This window comes from Cavia porcellus, unplaced genomic scaffold, assembly GCF_034190915.1.
Source record: "Cavia porcellus strain 051 isolate PalLab524CR breed Dunkin Hartley unplaced genomic scaffold, mCavPor4.1 scaffold_16, whole genome shotgun sequence".
In the NCBI taxonomy this organism is placed as follows: Eukaryota; Metazoa; Chordata; class Mammalia; order Rodentia; family Caviidae; genus Cavia; species Cavia porcellus.
In genome coordinates this window covers 56,553,917-56,577,567 of record NW_026947499.1, presented here as the reverse complement: position 1 = coordinate 56,577,567, position 23,651 = coordinate 56,553,917, and the positions used below count along the sequence as shown (strand labels likewise).

The window sequence follows — 23,651 nt, the reverse complement described above, 5'->3', positions numbered from 1 at the left end:
GTGGTGTACACCTGTGATGCATATTCAAGAGACCGAGGCAAGAGGATTGTTGTGAGTTTGAAGCCAGCCTGGGCCACACAGCAAGACCCTGTCTCAAAAAAAAAAAAAAAAAAAAAAGTTGAAAATTCTCATTTTGTCTAGATGGTAAACTTTTGCAGAAGCTAATTACCAGCACATTTTATTTTATTTTATTTTATTTTATTTTTTTGTCTTTTTCCTTTTTATTGGTACCGGGGATTGAACTCATGACTGCCTGCTTGCAAGGCAGGTGCTTATGCCGCTGAGCTAAATCTCCAGCCCCTACCAGCACATTTTAGGTTTTCTTCTTTTTTAATACTAAGCATTGAACCCAGGGCCTTTGTACTGAGCTCATTCCCATCTCTCTTTATTTTTTACTTTTGAGACAGGTTTTTGTTAAGTTACTAAATTGCCCAGCCTGGGCTCAAATTTGCAATCCTCCTGCCTCATCCTCCCAGAGCAGTGGGATTTCAGGTGTACACCATCATAGCTGACTATACTTCAGGTTTTTAACTAACACTTCACACACACATGCCTCGTATACAGTGTATTACAGTTCATTTTATGTTGTAAAATACATGTTCCTATTATACTCTCAAAAGTGTACATTAAGATCATAGTTGCAAATAAAGTTTTGTCATCTGAAATGAAAATTCTAGATAAAAGCATTTGGATGGGGAGATCTTGAGAAATCTATAAAAATGTAACTCACTTTTATAGACCAGAAAAAGGGTCCCCATACCTGATACTAAGAACTTTCTGTTTCTGAAATTGTACATTTGTATCTCTTATTTCTTGCATCTTGGTTTCTGACCCTGACCACATCTGTCCAGTTGGGGTGGCAGCACCTGGGAGGGAGGGATGGACTCCTCGGGACAAACTCCTCCCCTGGGCCATAAGCTCACCCTACTGTGCGCCCACAGGCAGACTGTGCTGTGGCTGTGAGGAAGCCAAGAGGGGAATGCAGGGTAGTTAAATGGTTCTGTGAGCCAGGCATGGTGGTGCACACCTGTAACCCCAGCACTCAGGAGGCTGAGGCAGGAGGATTGCTTTGATTTGAAGGCCAGCCTGGGCACATAGTGAATTCAAGGCCAGCCTGAACTACATAGCAAGACACTGTCTTCAAAACAAACAAAGAAACAAACAAAAAAGGTCCTGTGATTCCTGAAGGGGGAAAAAAACTGACCAAATAAACATGGAAGGAAAACTGCCAAGCTCTGAAATGATTCTTAGGTTGAAGAACCTACACTGTGGGTGTCTGGCCATTCTGGTTCTGGGTTGGGGTGGGGCCACTAGGGCACAGTGCTCACCCCTTAGACCACAGAGCAATCTCAGACTCAGGCTGCACAGCAGAAAGTGAGCAGCAGAGAAAGGAGTGAATCTTCAGCTGCACGTCCAGCCACCCCCTGTCGTGGGTATCACCACCTGAGCTCAGCAGTGACCCTGGATTCACACAGGAAACCGTGCTGTGAACTGCTCATGTGTAGGGGTCTAGGGTGAACCCCTCTCTAACTTCCCCCAAGTACTGTGGCATCAGGACAGCCTGCTGCGCTTTGGCCGAGATCACAGGTGAAACAGAGGTGACTGTGTTGGCCGTCCACTGCCACCTGTCCCCAGCGGTGTCTCCAGATTCCTCCTCAACCATCAAGATTCAGCTCAGATATCACTGGCTTTGTGAAGCTTCCTGTCCTGTCCCCAGTCCTAAGAGACCTGGGGTTCACATTCCATTCCCACAGGGCCTGTAAGACAGCATGGATTGAGGGCTGGGGATTTAGCTCAGTGGTGTAAGCGCCTGCCTGCCTGGCAAGCCTGTGGTTGTGAGTTTGATCCCTGGTACCGGTAAGAATAAAAACAAACAAACAAAAAAATAAAAAACAGCATGGATGGCTGATCTGTGTGAAGGTGGCCCTCATTAGTGGAGCAGCACCTCCAAAGCTGCATGTCATCTCTGTAGCTCCCAAGTCCAGGGCTGACACATGGTAGCTGCTTGCAGGTAGTTACTGAGTGGAGGGTAAATGAATTAATGAATGAACAAAAGATGATTTAAAATATACGCATGGGGGGGTTGGAGATTTAGCTCAGTGGCATAAGCACCTGCCTTGCAAGCAGGCAGTCATGAGTTCAATCCCCGGTACTGATAAAAAGACAAAAATAAATAAATAAAATATACACATGCCCTTGGTGTTCACCTCATCAGTGAGGAGGACGTCCTTCAGAGTGTGGTGCTGAGTGGGAGTGTTGTTCTGCCACAACTGAGACAGGAGGAGGGCAGTAAGAGAATAAGGCTTTAGAACGAATTGGCCACCGAGGGATGGAGGAAGAATGACTTCAGTGTTTCTATCTTGGGAGGCTGAGGACATCTAGGAGTACAGGGGGCTGACTGGTTTTTAGGGAAAACATGAGTTTAATTGTAGAAATGTTAGGAGGAAGTTGAGCAAGATGGCTCATGCCTATAATCCCAGCACCTGGGAGGGGGACGGAGGCATGAGGACCCGTGCAAGTTCAAGGCCAGACTGAAACTGCCACTGAAACTGGCCTGGAACTTGCACCAGTCCTCATGCCTCCGTCCCCCTCCCAGGTGCTTGTCTCAAAAAACCAACCAAACACACAATAAAGAAGTTAAGAGAAATATTTCAGAGATGGAAATATAAACCTGGAGCTTAGGAGGGAATGCATGGCTGGAGATATAGATTTAAAAGTTCTCTGATTATAGATAGGAATTTTCTTTTTCCTTTAATTTTTTTTTTTTTTTTAACATAGGGAATTGCTCTGTTGTCTAGGCTAATCTTGAAGTCCTGGACTCAAGCATTTCTGTTGCCTCAGTTTCCCAAGTAGTGGAACTAAAAGAATGTAAGCCACTATGCTCAGTTTGAATAGTAATTTTAATAAAGTTATAATATAAAAATGGATAAATCGGGCCTGGGATTTAGCTTAGCAACATAAGCGCCTGCCTAGCAAGCGCAAGGTTTTGAGTTTGATCCCCAGTACCAAAAAAAAAAAAAAAGAAAAAGAAAAAGAAAAAGAAATGGATGAATCATATAATTTACTATTGTGTGGAGAGATTATTAGTGTGATAGAACTCTAAATCTTGGTGGTCTAACTCAAGAGAAGTTTTCTCCTTGCTTATGTAACATTTCATTGCTGGTATCTGGGGGGGTGCCTTCCACAAGGTCATCTAGGGACTCAGGCACCTTCTGTTTTGTGGCTCTGTCATTGTTTTAGGGCTTCAGCATGTTCTGCTTTTAACCAGCTGGTAGGAGGAAAGAGAGGAGGCGGATGTGTGATTTCTGCGGGGTAGACTAGGTCTGATGTCACCCATCACTTCTGTGCACCCTGCACTGACAGGAATTCAGTTCCCTGGTTGTCTGAGCCAGTCTCACCCTGGGTCCCAGTGCAGGGCTATACAGAAAGACAGTAGAGGGGACTGGATGATGCCAAGGGTTTGGCAACTTTCCCCGTGTGCAAGAAAAGTTTCCCATGAAGCAGTGGAAACCATGTCAGGTCTTGGACAGGAACTTGCCTAAAGTCCCTGTCAGGTTATTGACAGTTTCCAGGTTTTTCTAATTCAGAAGCCCAACCCTGGTCTGCACTGACACGGCAGAATATCACTGGGTGACTTGTAATGAAACCTGTTGCTCATGTTCTGTGGGCTGCACAGACACGTGGCTGAGAGCTGGCACTTGGCTGGGGCTTCCTTCTGCCTCACAGCACAACCGAGGGCATCATAGAGCAAGCAGGGTCAGCAAGCATCTGCTCTCCTTCCCTCTTCTAACTCCTCTGATGCCCTCCGTGCCTCATGGCTCCCTACTCGCCACCTACCACACCACCTCCAAGTATTTTATACCTATGAATCTGAACTAAATTTCTAGCACATGAACTTCGGGCTATGTGTGGAAACCAGAACACTCCAGAAGAGGGAAGAAAAAAGAAGTGAGCATTTGTGAAGTTTCTACTCTGTCACTTGGCAGAATTTCCTCCCTTCTCAGTATTTGAGATAAGAGAATAGGATTAGGACCTGAACCCAGGTCCACAGCCCCCGATTTCCCTAGTTCATCATCAAAAAGGCTTTCTGGCCTCACAAGGGAACACATTCTTGCTTTCACAGCTGCACAGCCTGGGGGAGGGCGAGGAGGGTTGGGTGGCCCCTTCTGTAAGAGGGATCCCACTAGGGCATGCACAGCCTAAGGGTCCAGGCGGGCCTGGGGAGCTGGCTCTGGGAGGAGCTGACCCTGGCTCCTCCTCCCTCCGGCAGCCCTACCCCCACCCTGGGTCGCCAGGAACACTGGCTCTGAGCAGGGGACACACTAGCCTAGCCGCTCCAAGTCACCATGGACACTGAAGGTAAAGGGACACCTCTTCCCTGCATCCATGCACCCCCCCCCCATCTCTGTCCCCTGCCCTCCTCTGGAAAATCCTTTTCCTCTGGCCTCTCATCTACTCTGTTCCCACTTCTGCCTTCATCTGCCCTGGAGGGATCCCCAGAGATCGCTTTGGCCTTTCTCCTTCCTTGTTGGGTCAACAGTGAGCTCTGGGGAAGAAAGGGGCCTTGAGCCCTGGGAGAAGGCCTAAGAAAGCCTGTTTTCCGGGATACACACAGAGCCGGTAGTGGGGGGCTGGATGGAGGAGCAGCTCCGGACTCTGCCCCCTGCTGCCTGCTGGCTGCCTGCTGGCGGGTCAGTCAGGAGCAGCAGAGACAAAGTCCAGTTGCATCTCTGATGTTGGGGGGAGGGGCTGGGGTCCTCAATCCGAGGAAGTGAGCTGGTGTGTGCAGAGAGGCCAGGCTTGGAGTCACAGGGCCCCAATGGGACAGGTCTGAGGCCTCAGGCCCATCCCTGAGCTCTCAGAGCCTCATTTTCTTGTATCAGTAAAAATGACAGCAATATTCCCTGCGTGAAAGGCCATCAGAAAGATAGATGATGGGGACGCGTCTGGCCAGGCCTGGGTGCAGGAGGCCCTTTGCTGAGCTCATATCTCCTTCCCCAGGCTGGACCTTTCTGTTGGAGTGTCTGTGAGCTCCACTTACTTGGTGGTGGCGCCTGCTCCAGGGGTCCCCTGCAGGATGCCCCTCTGGGCACCTTTCACTTCCTTGGTGACTTTCTCTTTTGAAGTAATGCTGGCCTGGCCTGACTCCCAGCTGCTCAGGCACTGGCATGTTACTGAATCTGCAGGATCCAGGTCTCCACATCTGGAAAATGGAACTGGCTTTATGGGGCTCGAACTGATTCTTTAGGGCTGGGCTTCTTTACTTGGGAACACATGGGTGGGCCTTGGGGGAGCACCACAACCCCAAAATGTATATATGAAGTTATGTCTTTGTGAGAAAGTGGCAATGCATTTTTCTAAGAAAGAGGTCTATGATTTTCATAAGATCCATATTCTTAAGAGTAAATGAATCTGGGGTACAGTGTCAGATGCCTGTATCCCAGCTACTCAGGAGGCCAAGGCAGGAAGATCTTAAATTCTAGGTCAGTACAGACAACTTAGCAAAACCCTGTTTCAAAATAAAAGATAGAAAAGGCATGCAGATGTAGTTCAGTGTGAGACCCTGGGTGTGTCCCCAGTACTGCCGAGCAAAAAAAAAAAAAAGTAAATAAAGCCCCCCAACATCAAGGATGCTTGTCAGAGATACCCTACCTCTGACTCCCATCACATACAGTACTTTAGAAAAAGAGGTCAGTGCTGGAAACCCGAGTTTAGGTGTCAGCCCTGCTACCTGCTAGATGTGTCTTAAATGAGAATGCTTAGTCTCTGCGTGCCTCAGTTTCCTTACTGATAAAGTAGGAATGGTGCCTTCTCGCTGCACTGTGGGGAAGCGCCTGGCACACAGAGCCTGGCCCTGGCCTGCAGCAGTGAGGTTGGTGATGCCACCTCCTCACTTCTGCTACCTGAGCTCCCTCCCAGCTGCATTTCGGAAACCTGTGTCCCTGGCCCCTTCCTGATCATCAAGCTCAGTCTTGTGCCTCCAGCTCTTTCTTCTGATGTCCCCGTCTCTGTGCCTGCTTCCTGGTCCCCATACTTACCTGGACCACTCACTCTCCTTGCACCCCAGGATCCAGCTGATGTGGCCTCTGGGCTCTTCCTTCAGGGGATTAGCCCACACTCCTTTCTGCTCCTTTCCTGGCCTTGGCCTTCTCCTCGAGGGAGCAGCTTGGGGGAGCAGCTTTGTATTACAGTGTCTGAGTTTTGCTTCCAGGCAGAGCCAGAAGGGCTGGCACTGGGGTCACTGACCTTGAGAATCTGCCAGGAGGGAGCAGACAAGTTGGGGTGGGCACTGGCAAGGGGAAAGGACAGGCCTGGAGTTGGGACAGAAGCCGCCTTCTGGCGTGAATGCAGAGGTCAGGCAGGGCCAAGGAGGTGGGTGTGGCAGGGCCCTTTTCTCTTGGCCATGGGAGAGATACCCTCCTCGCATGGTTCTTGTGTAGTCTCCTCATCGGCCTCCCATCCAGGAACCTTAGACATAAGTGTAGTGTTTAACTATCAAAGCACCCTTTTTGTTTTTTTTTTGAGACAGGGTCTCCCTATGTAGTCTAGACTGGCCTTGAACTCACTATGTACTCCAGGCTGGTCTCCAACTAGCAGTGATCTTCCTCCTCAGCCTGTGTGCCACCACACTGGGTCTCAGAATTCATTTTTGATCCTGTGGTTGCTGATCAAAATTCTGTAGGATTTCCAGTGCACCAATGAGAAGAGTGCCTTCTCTCGCTTCTCTAGCTCTGGCTTCTCCTAGTAGGCCTGGCTGTGGTAGCCTCAGCTCCTGCCTCTGCCTTCTCTCTTCCCCTCCTGCCTCACAGGCTGTGATGTGGGGCCATCCACAAAGCCCAAAGCAGCTGCCCTGCACGGCGTGTGCCTGCCCCTCTGCTGAGCGGCCTCTCCCATCAGTTCCCACCATCCTCAGCGCTGCCTTTCCCAGCCTCTTGCTGCTCTCACACTGGCATAACAGCTCCTCTCCTCTCTGCCAAATTCTGTGGATGGTTTTAGCACTTGGGTGCTGGGGCATCTGCTGGTCACAATTTGGAAGTCATTTCTCCTCTGGGGAGAAAAAAGGGAGGGGAAAGCAGCAGGGGAAGCTGTGGTGCTGACCACCCTTTGTCTCCATCTGCTGTTGGTAGAGTGAATCAATATGTATATGAGAGAGCAAAGGTGTGTCTAGGACATCTGGGTTCAAGCACAACTGGCTAGGCTATGGTTCAGGCATCTTCTGTGAATTCCTTCACTCTGTCTTCACAGCAGGCAACCCTGTGATCTCCCCAGGAAAATGTTAAATTGACTGTCAGAGAGGTTGGCAACTGACCTGAGGTCACCTAGTGCCAGTGATTTCTGACTCCAAAGCCCAGCCCTGGAACCCTCCTGGGCAGGGCTTGCAGAACTTTGTGAATATCAATATAACAAAGAAAAACTATAAGTTATTTATGTTGAGATTCAAGGCAGTAGTGGGGTGTGGTGGTGCACTCTGGTGTAATCTCAGAACTCAGGAGGCTGAGGCAGGAGGATTGCTATACCTTTGAAGCCTGCCTGGGTTACATAGTGAGTTCAAGACCAGCCTAAATTGCATCAGGAGATCCTGTCTCAGAAAGACAAAAGCAAGGGCTGAGAATTTAGCTTAGTGGCACAAGTGCCTGCCTAGTACCAAAAAAAAAAAAAAAAAGGCAATGTGCTAAGGTGTGGTGGATGCGTCAACCCTGGGGCTAGCTTGTTGGGTTCATGACATCAACTCCACACTTCCTGGCTTCTGAACTTTGGGTAAGTTACTTTTGTGCCTCCATTTCCTTATCTGTAAAATGGAGATAATTACAGTTGGTAATTGTGAGAGTTAAATGTGTTAATACATTTAAATACTTAGAAGGTGCCTAGGAAGGACTGTATATGTATTAGCTGTTATTGTCCTGTACATTATGCTATCCCAGATTGTACTGTAGATAAGAGGAATCAAGCACCATGGTCTGAGAATAAGGTGTAAGAGCAAACACTTTAAAATGAATTATTTATATGCATTTAGGTTCTTTTTCTCCCATAAATTGTGGAAAATATCATTGTTGGGCTTCAGCTACAGAATACTTTGATCAGCTTCATCTAAGCTGCTATCTGTTGAAGAATAAGAGCTAAAGCAGGTTCTGCCCATTTCAGGTACGTGAACCTTTGCTGTGCCACACAGTGAAGGAACTTCTGAGCCAGGCTTGGTGTAGGTCTGCAGTCCCGCCAACCTGGGAAACAGGCAGGAGGATGAAAGTTTGAGACCAGGCTGGGCAAGTTATTGACCTAGTGAGACTCTGTCTCAAATACAAAAAGGACTGGGATGTAGCTCAGTGTGAGGGTCTTGGGTTTGATTCCTAGTGCCACAAAAACAAAGTAAGTCTAGATTTGATCAGTTGGTTCATGCTTTGGCTTGCTATTGCATTTCCAACACAATGGTTAAATGATTGAAAGAGAGACAGAGGGATGGACATTCTGATGCTGATGTGGTCTTGCTGGCAAGGAGCCACTGTTAGGGAGAACAGAAAACATAATCATAATCAGTCAACCATCCAGCAAGACCCAACGACAGAAAGGTCAGTGGTGGGAAGAGCCAACCAGTGGTGGTCATCTACCAGTCAGCATGGGTAGCTCTCTGTGTCTCTGCATTATTTGTAAAGAGGAAAGAAGAGCAGAAAATGTTCCAGCATGGGATATCATGTTTCGGATTCCCTCAGAAACAACTGCTTTGATGTCTTTGCTCCTGATGAGTGATTTGGGGATGACAATGCACAAATGTATGTACTGTTGTTGCCCCTTGGGGGTGGGGGGAAAAACAACCGCCTTTTTGTTTTATTTTGCTGTACTGACAATTGAAGCCAAGGCCTTCACACTAAACTACGTTCCTAGCCGTCTTGTTATATTTTATTTTGAGACAAAATCTTGCTAAATTTCTCAGGTTGGGTATGGTCTTCTGATCACCCTGCCTCGGCCTCCTGGAGTCCTAGGATTATAGGCGTGTGTCACCCTGCCCAGCTTTATTACAGTTTTATTCACTACAAACAACCAGTTATAAAGGTATTACTTTGAGAGACCAGGGATACATCCCACAGAACGAAACGAAACTAGACTCAGAAGTGCAGGCCTCCCGGAAGAACGTCCACGTGTAGCCACCTCCTGCACAGCTACTGCCCACCCCAGCCTCCAGGCAGTGCCACTCTATGCCAGGCTCCTTCCTGCAGGTGCAGACAGCTTTTCCTCTTCAGAGGGAATCGTTGCCTTTCAGGGACAGCTGCTAATTGAGGAGACCAGATTCTTGAAGCCACACACAGGAATCCTTTTCGTTGGAAATGCATGAGCCAGTCAGGGCCTGAGAAAACCAGATGTGTTTGTTTACTTTGCACAAGTGGAACATGGGGCAGTCTCCACGCTGGGCAATCAAAACAGTAGATCTCTGAGATGGGGTCTGGAGGGAAAGCTGGCAGGTGGAAGCAGTCAGGATGGTGGGGTCCATGCTTGTTACTTTCTAGCTTTATCATTTTCTACTCTGCTCTTTAGTTAATTTCCTTTTCTGTTTGTTTGTTTGTTTTTGTTGAGATCTTGGTATGTAGCCCAGGCTGGTCTCTAACCTTCAGTGATCTATCTTCTTCAGCCTCCTGAGTGCTGGGATTATAAGCATGCACCACCACACCCGGTTTCCCTTTATGTTTTTGAAATTTGGTTTTCTATCTATAAATATAAATGCTGTCTACCTCAGGGACTGTGGGCAGGATTTGTGACAATAAATATGGCAACTGTCTGACATATGTCTGGTGCCTGTTATTCTTTTCCTGTGCTCAGAATCTCTTAACTCGGTACAAATGGGACTTTTTGCCACATTTCTGACCAGTTATATCAGAATCTCCCAGGGTGGAGCCCTGGGGCCCAGGGATGAATGAGCATTTGGCCAAAATCTCTCCATGAGTCTATTGTACCACTCAGTTAATCATCACTGTTCTGTTCTATGCTGTTGTGACCTAGAATAAAAACTATAAATTTTGGTCTTCTCTGGTTCCTGGCACAGAACATCTAAAATCTCTGTAATTTCCTGAGCGTTGGAGGTGCTAACAGGATCTTTTGTTCTGATTTTGGTTTTGACTCTGGTTCCTGATAGCTCAGTCTGGCAGGCTCCTGGGTTGGTGTGGCTCACCAGAAAATGAAGCAAGAGTGGAGAGGGGTTGGAGGTTGAGTTAATGAACCATCATGCCTGCATGAGGAAACCACCATAAAAACCCTCCAAACAAGGGCTGGAGGTGCAGCTCAACAGAGGAGCGCTCATCTAGCATGAGCATGACTCTGAGTTGTCCTTGGTAGAGCCAAAACCAAAAAATCCTCTGCAGCAGATTTTGAAGAGCTTCCACATTGCAGCTCACAAGGGTGGCACTTGGAGACAAAGCCGGCAACATAACCTTTCCCTGCGCCTTGCCCTGTGCATCTCTTACCTCCAGCTGGCCAATCGTTTCTTTTAAAATATCCTTTGGAAGAAATCAGCAGTAACAAGGAAGTTGTTTTTCCGTGTTCTGTGAGTTGCCCTAGTAAATCCTGCACCTAAGCAGAGGGCGGGAGAAGCTCTGATTCATAGCCACACTGATTTATGGGTGCCTTGTGGACCTAGCATTCCACATGGGCGTCTGAATGGGGTGGGTCTACCCTACAGAATGGAGCATTAACCCAAGGGCTGGGCATGAACTCTGGTTGGTGTAGGACACCCTGTGGGTGTTGGAGAATCAGTTGCTATGGAGAAAAGACCGACACATGGACATGTCCTGTGTTGAGTTAGAGTACAGAAAAAATATTCCTTATTTTTTCCATATGTACCACCCTAAAAAAAGCTTTTCTTCTCCTTATCTTTTAACCATTTTTTTTTTTTTTTTTTGTACTAGGGTTTGAATCAAGGGCCTTCACTGTGAGACCCCAGTCTCTTCCTCCTCCTTTTTAGGGCAGGGGTCTTCCTAAACTGTAAACTGCCCAGTATGGAGAACCAAGTAGAGATCTTCAACTACCTGTAGAGGGAGCTATGGCGAAGGATGGAGAAAAAAACAAATGTAGTGATTTAAAACGGCATGGGGTGGGGGTGAGGACTGGCGATTTAGCTCAGCAGCTCAAGTGCTTGCCTGGTAAGCCTCAAAAAAAAAGGGTGAGGGGGAGTGGGGGGGCAGGGAGGCAAGGAGATCAGTGCCTCAAGATGGGCAGAGATACAGACACTGGAATCAGCCATTATTTCTTGGGTGCGTACAATAATGGGAGGCTGGGGTGTATCTGATGACTCAGGCTGCGTGCTGACCTCACGCCAAGGAGGCCCTTGTAGGGGCTGGGGATTTAGCTCAGCGGCATAAGCGCCTGCCTTGCAAGCAGGCAGTCGTGAGTTCGATCCCTGGTACCGATAAAAACGAAAAAAGACAAAAAAAAAAAAAAAAAAAAAGGAGGCTCTTGTGTGGGTGGGTAGACAGTGGGATGAGATAGCAGGTTAACAAGGAGTGTGCCCTTTCCCACAGGTGAGACCATTTTATTATTATTATTACTCGGTTCTCAGGGAACCAGGATGGTGTCGCACCATCAGAGGACCATGGAGGCACACAGAATTATGCTTCTGCATACCACAGCCAGCTTGTGTGGCAGCGTACTGCATGAGCCCTTATTACAATTTAATTATGAAATTAAATTATAAAATTTATATAGAATTATATACAATTATATAGAAGGGCTCTCCACAGCCCAGGCTGGGCTGGAACTCACAGTTCTCCTGCCTTAGCTTCCCAGAGTGTTGGGATTACTTTTTTAATTCAGTGAATTTCTCACATACACAAAAGCAGACAGAGAAGTATGCTAACCCCATGCACCCAGCCCCCTCCCATCAGGATTTAGCTATTCAGGGCTGTTCACACTCCTTCCACTTTCTACCTTCTAGTTTAACATGAAACAAGCCAGCTCCCAACTCTTTTTCCCCATCCTTACCTCAGCATGCATTAGCTGGAAGAGAAAGACTTTTCTGGGTAATACAGACACAAGATCATTGTCATGATTCAACTTTTAAAAATGTCCTTCATATTATCAAAACTTCTATCAGTGGCCAGCTTCTCGGTGGTCTCATAAATATTTTCAGTTTGTTTGAATTAGGAACCAGCACTGGGGTTCAGCTCAATGGTAGAGCATTTGGTCAGCATGTGTCAGGCTCTGGGTTCCATCTTCAGCACTGAATAGCTAAAAGAAAAAGAAGAAGGAGAGGGATGAGGAAAAGGAGAAGGAGGAGGAGGAGAAGAAGAAATAGTAGTAGTAGTGGGGGCGGTTGTTGAGGAGGAGGAGGAGGAAGAAGAGGAGGAAGGCACACTCCTGTAATCCTAGAACTCAGGAGGCTGAGTCAGGAGGCTCACCGTGAGTTCGAGACCAGCCTGGGTAACATAAATGAGTTCAGGGCAGTTTGAACCACATATTGAGATCCTGTCTCAGAAACAAACTATAACAACAGCAACAACAAATTTAATCCAAATAAGATCTATGCACTGTGATCCATTAGTGCATGTTTTGGGATTGTTTTAATCTTGTGTTTCCTTACAACTTATATGTTAAAGACACATTTACTCTGTTTTTGGTAGTTTCCTGTAGTCTGAATTTTGCCAGTTTAAATCCTGAGGCATAAAACATGATCCACTGTCCTGTGATTTTCTTTTGTTGTTTGCTGTTTTATTTATAAATGGGTGGCTTCAGCTAGAAGTGTGATCTGACTCAGGTTCAGATGTTTTGGCCAGAGCCACTCGCAGATGGTAGTGTGTTCTTCTGTCAGGAGACGTCCAGCAGCTGACCATCTGTCTTCCTGTAAACAACTAGTGTACATTCATTTCACAGAATATGTTTTCACTGTGGTATTTGCATACTGCATAAGACTGACCTCACATTTGCCAGGCAACACAGGACAGAGTTTGATCACATCCTCCCTCATCTTCTTCATACGGACTTTTGATGTTCACTAATTGGCTCCATTGGTTCACCAAAGGTTGTAAAATTGTTGTGTCTTTCATCAGAGCATCAGTTTGTTTCTTCAGATGTACAACTCAAAGGTTATTAGTAAATTACTGAGCTGTACAGCTGTCACTATAAAACAGAAAACTCTCATCAGGTGTGGTGGTGCATACCTATAATTCCAGCACTTGGGAGGCTGAGGCAGAAGGATCACTGTGCAAAGCCTGGGCTACATACTGAGTTCAAAGCCAGCCTGAATACATAATGAGACCTTGTCTCAAAAAACAAACAAACAAGATAAGATTTCATGCCACTTTTAGTTTATTCTCTGCTCCTGGAAACCACTAATTTGCTGTCTGTGTCTACCTATTTACCTCTTCTGGTATTTTATGTCATAGAAGTGGACCAAATGTAGTGTGGTCTAAGGTGAATATTTGTCCTTTTTTGAGGTGGTGCTGGGGATGGAACCCAGGGCTTCATGTGCATAAATATGTGCTCTACCCCTGAGCTGCACCACAAGCATAAACATTGCTTCTTAACTTTATGTGATCAGAGTCACAGTGGGGCAGGGAGGTGACTTTTCTGGAACCTAAATTCCTGGGAACCCCCCACCCACCCAGAGATTATGACTCACTGGGCTGCAGTGGGCCCCAAGCTTTCAGATAGTCCTGCTGTGGAGGTACCCAATGGGGAACTCTTTGAATGTCAGTTTCTGTGCTTGAAAAATGGGAATCCCCATGGGGAGCTGCAGAGGACAGGACAGGCAGAGTAAGCTGCCCACACCCACTGGCTGCAGTGCGGGTCACTGCCTTCTCTTGTGGCTCTCTCCCTCTCCCCTCCCCTTCCCCTCCTCTCCCCTCCCCCTCCTTGTCCCCTCCCCTCCCTCTCCTCTCCTATTCCTTGTTCCCCCTCCTCTTCCCTCTTTCTTCCCCTCCTCTCCCCTTTCCTCTCTTCCATCTCCCCCTCTGCTCTGTCTTTTTTTTCTCTCTCCCTCTTCTCTCTGTCTTTTTGCAGTACTGAGAACTGAAGCCAGGGCCTTCACACTGAGCTACATCCCCAGCCCCAGCCCTTCTTTATTTAAATCTAAAGCCAGTCTTAGGTGGTTAAGTTGCCCGGGTTGAACGAACTTGCAGCCTACCTGCTTCAGCCTCCCTGAGTACTGGAATCACAAATGTATGCCAATACGCCCAGTCTGCATCCTCCTCTTGAAGTACTACTCCTTCTCTTAGCTTTCAGCCACCCGAGATAGAGACCTAAGGACTCTCCGTCTGATAGCTATGACTCCGGTGCACCTTCCCCCACCCCCAGCTATGGCTCACATCTGGCCCTGCTCTCTGTTCCTAAGGTTGCTGCTGAGTTCAGGGCGTTAGCACTTTTGATCCAGGCAATCGCCTCAGCCTCCCTTTGCCTCCAGTTAGTGGTAGAGGGGTCCCTTTTAGAAAAATCCTAGTCACAGCTCTCAGATGGATGCTGGGATCAGTCCAGATTCCTCAGCCGAGAGGGCTCATCCTTTTGCACCCTGGCCTCACCTCCCACCGTGAATCCCACAGACACGTTGCCCTCAGCCCTGAACACCTGCCTTCCAGCGCCAGATGTCTCGCCCCCTCCACACCTCTGCCTGGCACCCTGCTTCGGGGACACTGAGTCATCCCTTCCTCTACATCCCCACTGTGCTAGGGAAATGTGCAGTCATTTCTTTAGCAAACACGCCTACTGTGTGCCAGACAGTGTTCTCCAGGGCTCTGCAAACATTAGCACTTATTTTCACAATAATCCTATGAGCTCACTTTGCTCCTTGTTACAGAGGAGGCACCTAAGGCTGCTAGAGGCTGAGTCACGGATCCACAATCACTGAGCTAAAAGCTACAGAGCCAGTACTGGAACCTAGGTAGCGCAGCCTCCAAGTCTGCTTTGTGTCTCTTTACCACAGACCCCTTGGATGGAGAAGTTTCATCAAAGTTTTGGTGAGAAGATAAATAACACCCAGCTAGGCACAATTCCAGCACTCTGGGAGGCTGAGGCTAGAGGATTAGAAATTCAGTCCCAGGCTGGGCAATTTAGCAAGAGCTGTCTCAAAAAAAAAAAAAAAAAAAAAAAAAAGCTGGTGATACAGCTTGGTACAGAGGCCTTGATTCAGTCCTCAGTACTGGGTTGAAGTGGAGGACCCAAACAATTTAAAATTGCTAATATTGGGGCTAGGGATTTAGATCAGTGGCATAAGTGCCTGCTTTGCAAGCAAGCAGTCGTGAGTTTGATCCCCAGTACTGATAAAAAGGAAAAAGACCAAAAACAACAACAACAACAAAAATTGCTAATATTTGACCATCTGACCTATACATATTGTAGGTGTGTATGGTACAGCGTGCTGGGCACTAGAGGTGCTGCAGAAAACTCAGTGGCCACGGCCGGACAGTCTGGCTTAGAGCACAGTGTGGAGTGAGCACGAGGGAGCACGAGGGCTGAGAGCCCACGCTCTGCTATAGTAGCATTGTGTGCACCCCACTGAGAAAGGGAGGTGAGAAAGACGAGGTGAAGGGGCGAGGGGGGGAAGGGGCTTCTATTTAGACCTTGCAACATCCCGAGTGAGGGTCGGAAAGGTAAAGACAGGGCTGCCCACTCTGTCACCATGGCAACCCAGCAACTCTCACCTGTCCCAGAGTAGGGGCTCATCAAGGATTTGTCAAAAGAATGAATGAAAAATGAAGAGATGTCAAGAGAGCTGGAGCTATTGCTGTGCAAGTGGGGTTTCCAGCAGGGGAGTTAGCAAAGGAGGCCAGAAACAGGCAGGCATGATATTGGTAAAAGCAGAGCACATTGCCAACTATCCCAGTACTGAACTGGGCTCCACTCTGGGTGGTGTGGGGTGTGGGTGGCAGGTGGAGGTTGATAGCCTGGGAAGGAGGGTGGAGAGTGGCAGAAGACCACTGAGAGGACACGGGGGTGTGAGAGGGTGCCAGCTGCCCTGACCCAGCAGGATGCTTGCTGGAGACAGGCCAGGCTGACAGGACCTCACAGAGGCCTGATGAGGGACCCAGGCTGGGTACGATGTTGAGGGTGATCAGATATGGAGGGTGGGGATTGTGGCTAAACTCACTTCGTAGGATTCTTGCTAAAACTTGATAATTTAAAGACAAGCACAGAAGTCCAAAAGTAAAGGCCTAGCTGAAAAATTTGGGGAGTCTGTTAGGGGTTTGGAAGGAAAGAAACTTTTAGTAAACCATTCAGATTTACTCTTCTTTTAAAGACATGAGTAATGAAGTATAATAATATATATGAAGTATAATAGTATAATAATAGAGTGAAATTCACCTTTTTTTCTTTTTCTTTTTTTTTTAAGATAGGTCGTGTTATGTAAGCTGACCTTGAACTTGCAGTGATGCTCCTGCCTCAGCCTCTCAAGTGCTTGGATTACAGGTGTGCACCACCATGCCCAGATGAAATTCATCTTTTTGGGGGTGGTTGGCACAGTTCTGAGTTTGTCATGTAGTCACAGACCAGATATAGAACAGCAGAATTGCTCAGACACCTCCTTGGTGCTGCCCTGTAGTCAGCTTCCTCTACATGCCAGGCTCCCAGCCCTTTGGTCTCTGTTACTCTAGTTTCCTTTTCTAGGGAAAAAGAATTGTCCAGCACTTTGGGAGGTTAAGGCAGGAGGATTATGAGTTCAAACCCAGCCTGGGCAATTAAGGATTGTATTGCAGAGTAGAATTCCATTTCATAAATGTATCATAGTTCTTTTTTCCAACATTTTGCAGTTGAAGGGTTCAAATTTACTTTTTTATTAACCATCCCTGCCCTGAGTTTGAGCTGAGTGGGAGGAGCTCTGGGTCCCTGTAGTTTAGATCCAGGCCTTTTCTCTAGCTGGATGGTGAAGATCGGGACAGGGACTTAGTTTGTAGGCATTCTAGACTCATTGATGGGTCAGAGTGGCAGGGGGAAGGGGGCAGGGCGAGGTCACTGAGGACTGGTTCAGAAGCAGTCTGAGGCAGGCTGTGGTGCAAGACTAAAATCCCAGCACTGGGGAGGCAGAGGCAGGAGGATCGCCATGAGTTCAAGGCCAGCCTAGACTACTCAGTGAGTTCAAAGCTAGTACATAGTAACCTACATAGTGAGACTTTGTCTCTAAAAACCACAAAACAAAACAAAATCTCATAGAAGCAGCAAGATAGAAGACTGAGTGTAATATTGGATTGAAGATTGGGGAACAAGGGCCAGGAAAGAGCAACCCAAGCAGAGCAGTCTGGCCCTTGATGTGGAGAGAGAGAGAGAGAGAGAGAGAGAGAGAGAGAGAGAGTGTGTGTGTGTGTGTGTGTGTGTGTGTCTGTGTGTGTGTCTGTGTGTAAATGTGAGTGTGTCTGTGTATGTGCACGTGAGTGTATGTGCGTGCGTCTGGATGTGTGTGTGTCCACGCGTGTGCACCAGCACACCCGCGCTCGCTAATTGGGTTTCTGAGAAGCCAAGGGTGAGGGTTCCGGCGCCCACGAGGCCGTAGCTCCTCTCCTGGCCGACAGATGGCAATGTCACACCGCGTCTGGTTCCGCTTCTCAGTGGCTGCGCTCGGGCTGGGACGGCCTTAGGGATCCCCGAATCCTTTGCCCTATTTCCTAGCGAAGGACTCGCTCAAGCCCCGGGAGCTAAGTCTCGCAGGACGGGCGCTTGGACTCGGTTTTCCCGCGTTCTTTCCCATGTTGTCGCACAGCCTCATCTCCAGAGACCTGGAGGTTTGTGGCAGTTTCTCTTGGGCTTGGGAGGGGGCAGCAGAGCAGAGCCGCCGCCAGGGCTTCAACAGCCGCGCCTGGGCGCCACCTTGCTGCGCGCCCGCGCCCGCGCCCACTTGCCTTTCCCTCGAGGTCGTTTGCATCGGCTCCGAATTTACGGTCTTACGCGCTTCCAGCTGTACAGTGCTTGGAGCGGTATAGAGGAGGCCGGGGCGAAGAAGACACACAAGCTCTAATTCCGCTGGAGGGCTTCAGCCCTCCCTCCCCCCATACTGGACATTGAACCCAGGACTTTGTGCAAGCCAGGCAAGCACTGAGCGATGGCCTCACTCCCATTTCATAATTTTGAGACAGGGCCTCCCTAAATTGTCTGGGCTTCAGCCTCCCAAGTAGCTGGGATTACAGTTGTGCACCACAGCACCCAGCTCCCACTCAGCAATTTGACTATCTAAAGTAAACTTTAAAAAAAAAAATCCAAAAGAACAATAACTCATTCTACGGAAAGTAGAATGATGATTTCAGTGTACTGAGGAGAGGGGTAAGTACACAGTTTGTTCTGTAAATGGAAAAAGGTTTAGAGATCTGTTCTGCAGTGTGCTTATAGCCATCAAGACTTCTACACATTGAAAAATTTAAGAAAATTGATCCCATGTTGTTGATTTTTTAAAACATGAGAATAAAGTAGTAAAAACCAGACACGGTGGCACAGGCTTGCAATCCCAGCCCTCTGGAGGTTGAGGCAGGAGGATTGCTGAAGTTCCAGGCCAGCCTGGGCAACAAAGTGAGTTCAAGGCCAGCCTGAACTACATAGTGAGACTCTGTATAAAAAAAACAAAAAAAAAAAAACCTAAAAAGGTTGAGAACAGAAAGTATGGCCTGACAGGAAGGAACACATTCTTTCCCTGCAGTACTGAGCATTGAACCCAGGACCTTCACACCTACATCACCAGCTGTTTGTTTGTTTGTTTTTTGTCTTTTTCGTTTTTATCGGTACCAGGGATTGAACTCACAACTGCCTGCTTGCAAGGCAGGCGCTTATGCCGCTGAGCTAAATCCCCAGCCTTACCAGCTGTTTTTTAATTTTTGATTCTGAGATAGGATCTTACAAAGTTGAAATGTTGCTCTGGCTGGGCTTGAATTTGTGTTCCTCCTGCCTTAGCCTCCCAGAGTGCTGGGATTATAGACATGTACCACCACTCCTAGGTTCATGTCCTGTTTTCCAGAAGTTATCTAATGCTTGTCAGAATTTTAAATTAAACTAGTGTAATTTAATTTAACTTTAAGTTGTGTTTTTTTTTCCTGCCCTATTTGGCAACCTTGTCTGTCTGCTGCACAGCGCCACTGCTTCCCTAGCCAGCCCTAGAATCCAGATCCTCTTCTGATTGGCTGATGCCTGATGTAGCAGGCTGCCTCCCCTGACACATGGAGGCATCCAAACACAGCAACTGTCTGTCTTTCTCCCTCCCAGGCCTGTCGCTCCTGCTGCCCCCCACCACACTGGCAGCCCTGGCCGACAGCTGGCTCCAAGAGGACTGCCCAGGCCTCAACTTTGCAGCCCTGGCCACTGGAGCTGTCCCTTCACAGGCTGCACTATGGGCCAAATCCCCCGGCGTCCTGGCTGGGCGCCCTTTCTTTGATGCCATCTTTGCCCAGCTTGACTGCCAGGTCTCCTGGTTCCTCCCTGAGGGATCGAGGCTGGTACCTGTGGTCAAGGTGGCAGAGGTCCGGGGCCCTGCCCACCACCTGCTGCTGGGGGAACGGGTGGCCCTGAACATGCTGGCCCGCTGCAGCGGCATTGCCAGTGCTGCTGCCACAGCTGTGGAACTCACCAAGGCAGCTGGCTGGGCAGGGCGTGTGGCCGGCACGAGGAAGACCACTCCAGGCTTCCGGCTGGTGGAGAAGTACGGGCTGCTGGCCGGTGGTGCTGCCTGCCACCGTTACGACCTGGGCGGGCTGGTGATGGTGAAGGACAATCACATCGTGGCAGCCGGCAGTGTGGACAAGGTGCGTGTCTGGCAGAGAATTCTGTCCTCACTATATCCCAATCCCCACTCTCACCACAGTGCCACCGTCTGCCAGTGGCTACCAGCCACTTCCTGGTGAAGAGCCATGGCAGGTAGGTGAGGGACAGAGGTCTTCTGTGTCCAGCCCTTCCAATATAAGGCAGTAAGGCAGACTTGCTTCCTTTTCTTCTTTTTTCAGCTGCTTGGTCTGATGGTCAAGAGCAAAAGACAGAAGCCAGGCACCATGGCCATATGCCTGTACTCCCAGCAATTCAGGAGGCTGAGACAGAAAAATCACAAGTTAAAGGCTAGTCTGGGCAGCCAGAGGTGGTGGGACCTTGTAGAGACTACTTGATTTGCTGGGCCTGTTTCCCCAGTGTGCTGTGTAGCCCAGACCGGCCTCAAACTTGAGTCCTTTCTCTACGAGCTTCCCAAGGGCTGGGGTCACCAGCATGTACCACTATACCTGCTTGTGGCAGTTGTTGAAGACTGTCTCTAGTTTTAATATTGAAAACAGTAGTTAGATTGAACTCAGGACCATTTTTCAATCCATGAAAGTGATCATTCCTCTTGTTTAACCTAATAGTATCTGGTCATCCAGTTTTCTGATCCATCTCAAGTTCGTTGTCCATGCCTGGTGTTTGGAACACTGCTCCCAGCTCCCTATGTTTCCCCTCATGCCACCCACAGGCAGTGCGGGGTGCCCGGCTGGCAGCAGGCTTTGAGCTCAAGGTAGAGGTGGAGTGCGGCAGCCTGCACGAGGCGGTCCAGGCAGCCCACGCGGGTGCCGACCTGGTCATGCTGGACAACTTCAAGCCTGAGGTGAGGCCGGTCTAATTCCGGGGAGGGCGTGTGGGTGGCTCTCACCTGCTCTTGACCTGTGTCCTGCAGGAGCTGCACCCCACAGCTGCGGCGCTGAAGGCCCAGTTTCCACAGGTGGCTGTGGAAGCGAGCGGGGGCATCACCCTGAACAACCTGCCCCAGTTCTGCGGGCCCCATGTCGATGTCATCTCTTTGGGGATGCTGACCCAGGCAGCCCCAGCCCTCGACTTTTCCCTCAAGCTGTTTGCTGAAGAAGCTGTCACCCCCCAATTCTAAAGCTGAAAAGGATGCCAGGGCTGTGGGTTGACTTGGCTCATGAGGACCCTCAGGTCACACATCTTTAGGTTCAGTGGCCAACAGGATATAACCAGAATTGGCCCAGGCTCAGCCTGCTCTGCTGCCTACTGCTGTGTGACCCACCAAGGCTGACTTCACCCTTGTTCACCTCAGTTTCCTAATCTGAAAATGGGTCTAATAAATGATCAGCCTTTTGGGGTCTCTTGCTGATAAGTACCACATAATAAGTGGTCAGTAAAGAAATTACTCTAATTCATCTAAGCACATGATGAGCATATTTTTTGCCTACTGTCTCTTATAAAGTCAGGATGTTCCTTTAATTAGTGGCATTTCATGAGACCCCTGTCAACTGGGAGGCTGGAATCCTGAAGCCAGCTTGGCCTGTGTGGACAACCCAAAGACAGTTGATAATAATGTAGGTTGAGGGTCAGGGATGTAGCCCAACAGCACAACGCCTGCCTGGCAATTGCAAGGTTCTGAGTTCCATTCCCAGTACCAAAAAAAAGTATGCTGAAACTGGGGTGGTGGCCCATGCTTGTAATCCCAGCACTCAAATGGCTGAGGTACATGGGTCACTGAAAGTTAGAGACTGGCCGGGGCTACAAAGTGAGCTCAAGGCCAGCTTGAACTACATATCGAGACTGTCTCAAAAAAAAAAAAAAGCCCCAAACCAGCCAGGCATAGTGATATACATCTATAATCTCAGCTAGTCAGGAGGCTGAGGCAAGAGGATCTCATTTGAGGCCAGCCTGAGGAATTTAGTAGGCCCCCCTTCAAAATGAAAAGGATTAGGGTTATAGCTCAGTGGTAGAGCACTCTTAAATTCAATCCCCAGGACAGGAAAGAGAGAGAGAGAGAGAGAGAGAGAGAGAGAGAGAGAGAGAGAGAGAGACAAAAAACAATAGTCTTTGTTGTTGTTTAAGGTCTCAGAATCGTAGATTCCTGGAACTCACGGCCTCAAGCAATCCTCCTGCCTCAGCTTCCCAAGTAGTTGAGACTATAGGTATGCACTACCACACTCATTTTGAAACATCTTTTTGAATATGTGAAAGAGGTTGCAAGAAATAACAAAGCACTGGTCATCATTCAAGTGACAGTCTTCTTTATGAGCAGTAATAAATATGTCCTGCCAACCATGACATCCTATATTTGAAAGTTTGTGATGTCTGGTCTGCTGCTTGGCCACAATGTCTCACTCATGGATGCTCATGTTGTTACAGAAAAATCAGTATCAAACTGAATGGAAGATCCTTTGCTCTGAGGAGTTAGAAGCCAACAGTGTTTATCATGCTAATCAGGCTGATAGGAATCTCAGCTCCAAATCATGAGCACTGAGGCAGTTTCAGGTTCAGTTTAAATACAGTTTATAAGCAGGAAGTACAAGACATTACATGATTGGTTACTTGGATTGAATTAAGTCATATATTGTCAGGAAAACTAACTCTAAATACATTTGCCTAAAAGAAATTGTTTACTATAATATAGGAACAACCTTGGGACAAGGAGAGGGTCACAAGCAGAGTCAAAAAGTATCTTTGACTGGGTTACTTCATCCGCATCCAAAGTCCTTGAAGTCAGTTAGAAGCAATATATTTTCTTCTTTTTTTCTTTTGGTACCAACGATGGAACTCATGACCTCGTGCTTGCCAGGCAGGCACTTGTGGCACTGAGCTAAAGCCCCAACACAATATATTTTCTTAATTAAGAGAAACATTAGCTGAGAACAGTCAAACTGGCCCAGTGCATTATCAGAAGAAAAGCAGCCAGACCCAGACAGTCAAGGCTGACTAAAGTTAGCAGGCTAGCTATGTGACAAGCAGCAGGAGCCCTGTCATAGGCCTCTAACTGATCTTTAGCTTTTACTATGAAATGCCTATCAGTTTACTATTCCTTTTTTCCCCCTGGAACCATGAATCAAACTCATGGCCTTACACTTGCCAGGCAGGCACTGTGGCAGCTGAGCTATATCCCTGGCCCAAGTCTGCTATTCTGTAAGTGTGCCTTTATACTATGTGTCCCAACAATGTCAAGTCAGTTATTCAGAATTTGCACATAATTTCTGGCCGGTGCTATCAGCTCTGTGGTGGAAGTGAGACCCTTTCCTTCTTTCCTTGTAGGGCTGCCAATGCACTCCACTGCCACTGAGCACGTCCCCAAAGGGAAAGAGGCCTTCAGCTCCAACCCTGTGCTGGGTGGCATGACCAAAGCCATGGTCAGTCTTGGGGTAGGAGGGGCAAGTGGGCTCCATGTCCAGACATTGGACTTCCTTCCCCACCAGTTCAAGACCTAAGCAGGGGACCTGAGCCCAGCCCCTACACCTGCTCACTTTCTTGGCCATCGCCCACTTCTGCTCAGGTCCAGGGCTCACCTATAGGGCAGTTTCTGGAGAAGGGAGACAGGAGAGGCAAAGGGGAGTCCAGAGAGGCCCCTCACCATCCTTTGCCAAAGAGAGTGAAAAGCAGCCTTCAGTCACAAGGGTGCCCTCCCCAGGGGTCTCTGAGGGTCCCAGTCTGCCTCAAGGAAGGAATCCTGCCTTTTGTCCCTTCCTCAGAATCAGATACCTGCAAGGGGCCTGGGAAAAAGGCAGATAGAGAAAACGAGACGCGAGCACTGAGAGTGCTTACCCATAATCCAGGCACTCTGAGACTCAGGCGTGAGGACCTCAAGTTTGAGCCCAGCCAGGGGAATTTAGTGACCTAGTGAGACCGTCTCAAAATAAAAAATATTTTAAAAGGCTGGAGATGTAACTCAGTGTGGAGACTCTGGGTTTAATCCCCAGTACAAAAGAAAGAAGGAAGAAAGACTGAGAGAGAGAGAGAGAGAGAGAGAGAGAGAGAGAGAAACAGAC

At 48.3% G+C, this 23,651-nt stretch overlaps 1 protein-coding gene across 3 annotated transcripts; it reads left to right on the top strand.

The window, feature by feature from the left end:
* Positions 1–4,212: 4,212 nt before the first annotated feature.
* Positions 4,213–21,059, top strand: Qprt (quinolinate phosphoribosyltransferase). Of its 3 annotated transcripts, none has more exons than XM_063226819.1 (5): positions 4,213–4,359; positions 19,150–19,685; positions 19,884–19,991; positions 20,375–20,506; positions 20,576–21,059. In XM_063226819.1, exons 1-5 carry the CDS (start codon positions 4,347–4,349, stop codon positions 20,780–20,782), a joined length of 996 nt encoding a protein of 331 aa, XP_063082889.1. In that variant the 5' UTR covers positions 4,213–4,346; the 3' UTR covers positions 20,783–21,059. The 3 variants fall into 3 exon arrangements, with proteins under 3 accessions (XP_063082889.1, XP_063082888.1, XP_063082890.1); XM_063226818.1 differs by lacking the exon at positions 4,213–4,359 and adding an exon at positions 4,415–11,123; XM_063226820.1 differs by lacking the exons at positions 4,213–4,359; positions 19,884–19,991 and adding an exon at positions 4,423–11,123.
* Positions 21,060–23,651: the final 2,592 nt, after the last annotated feature.

Excerpts from the sequence above, each read along its gene's own strand:
- Qprt (XM_063226818.1), top strand. The coding sequence starts at position 11,024 with ATGGCGAAGGATGGAGAAAAAAACAAATGTAGTGATTTAAAACGGCAT. Across the intron at positions 19,686-19,883 it reads CAGCCGGCAGTGTGGACAAG|CTGCTTGGTCTGATGGTCAA; the intron begins GTGCGTGTCTGG and ends TTCTTTTTTCAG. Across the intron at positions 19,992-20,374 it reads AGAAAAATCACAAGTTAAAG|GCAGTGCGGGGTGCCCGGCT; the intron begins GCTAGTCTGGGC and ends TGCCACCCACAG.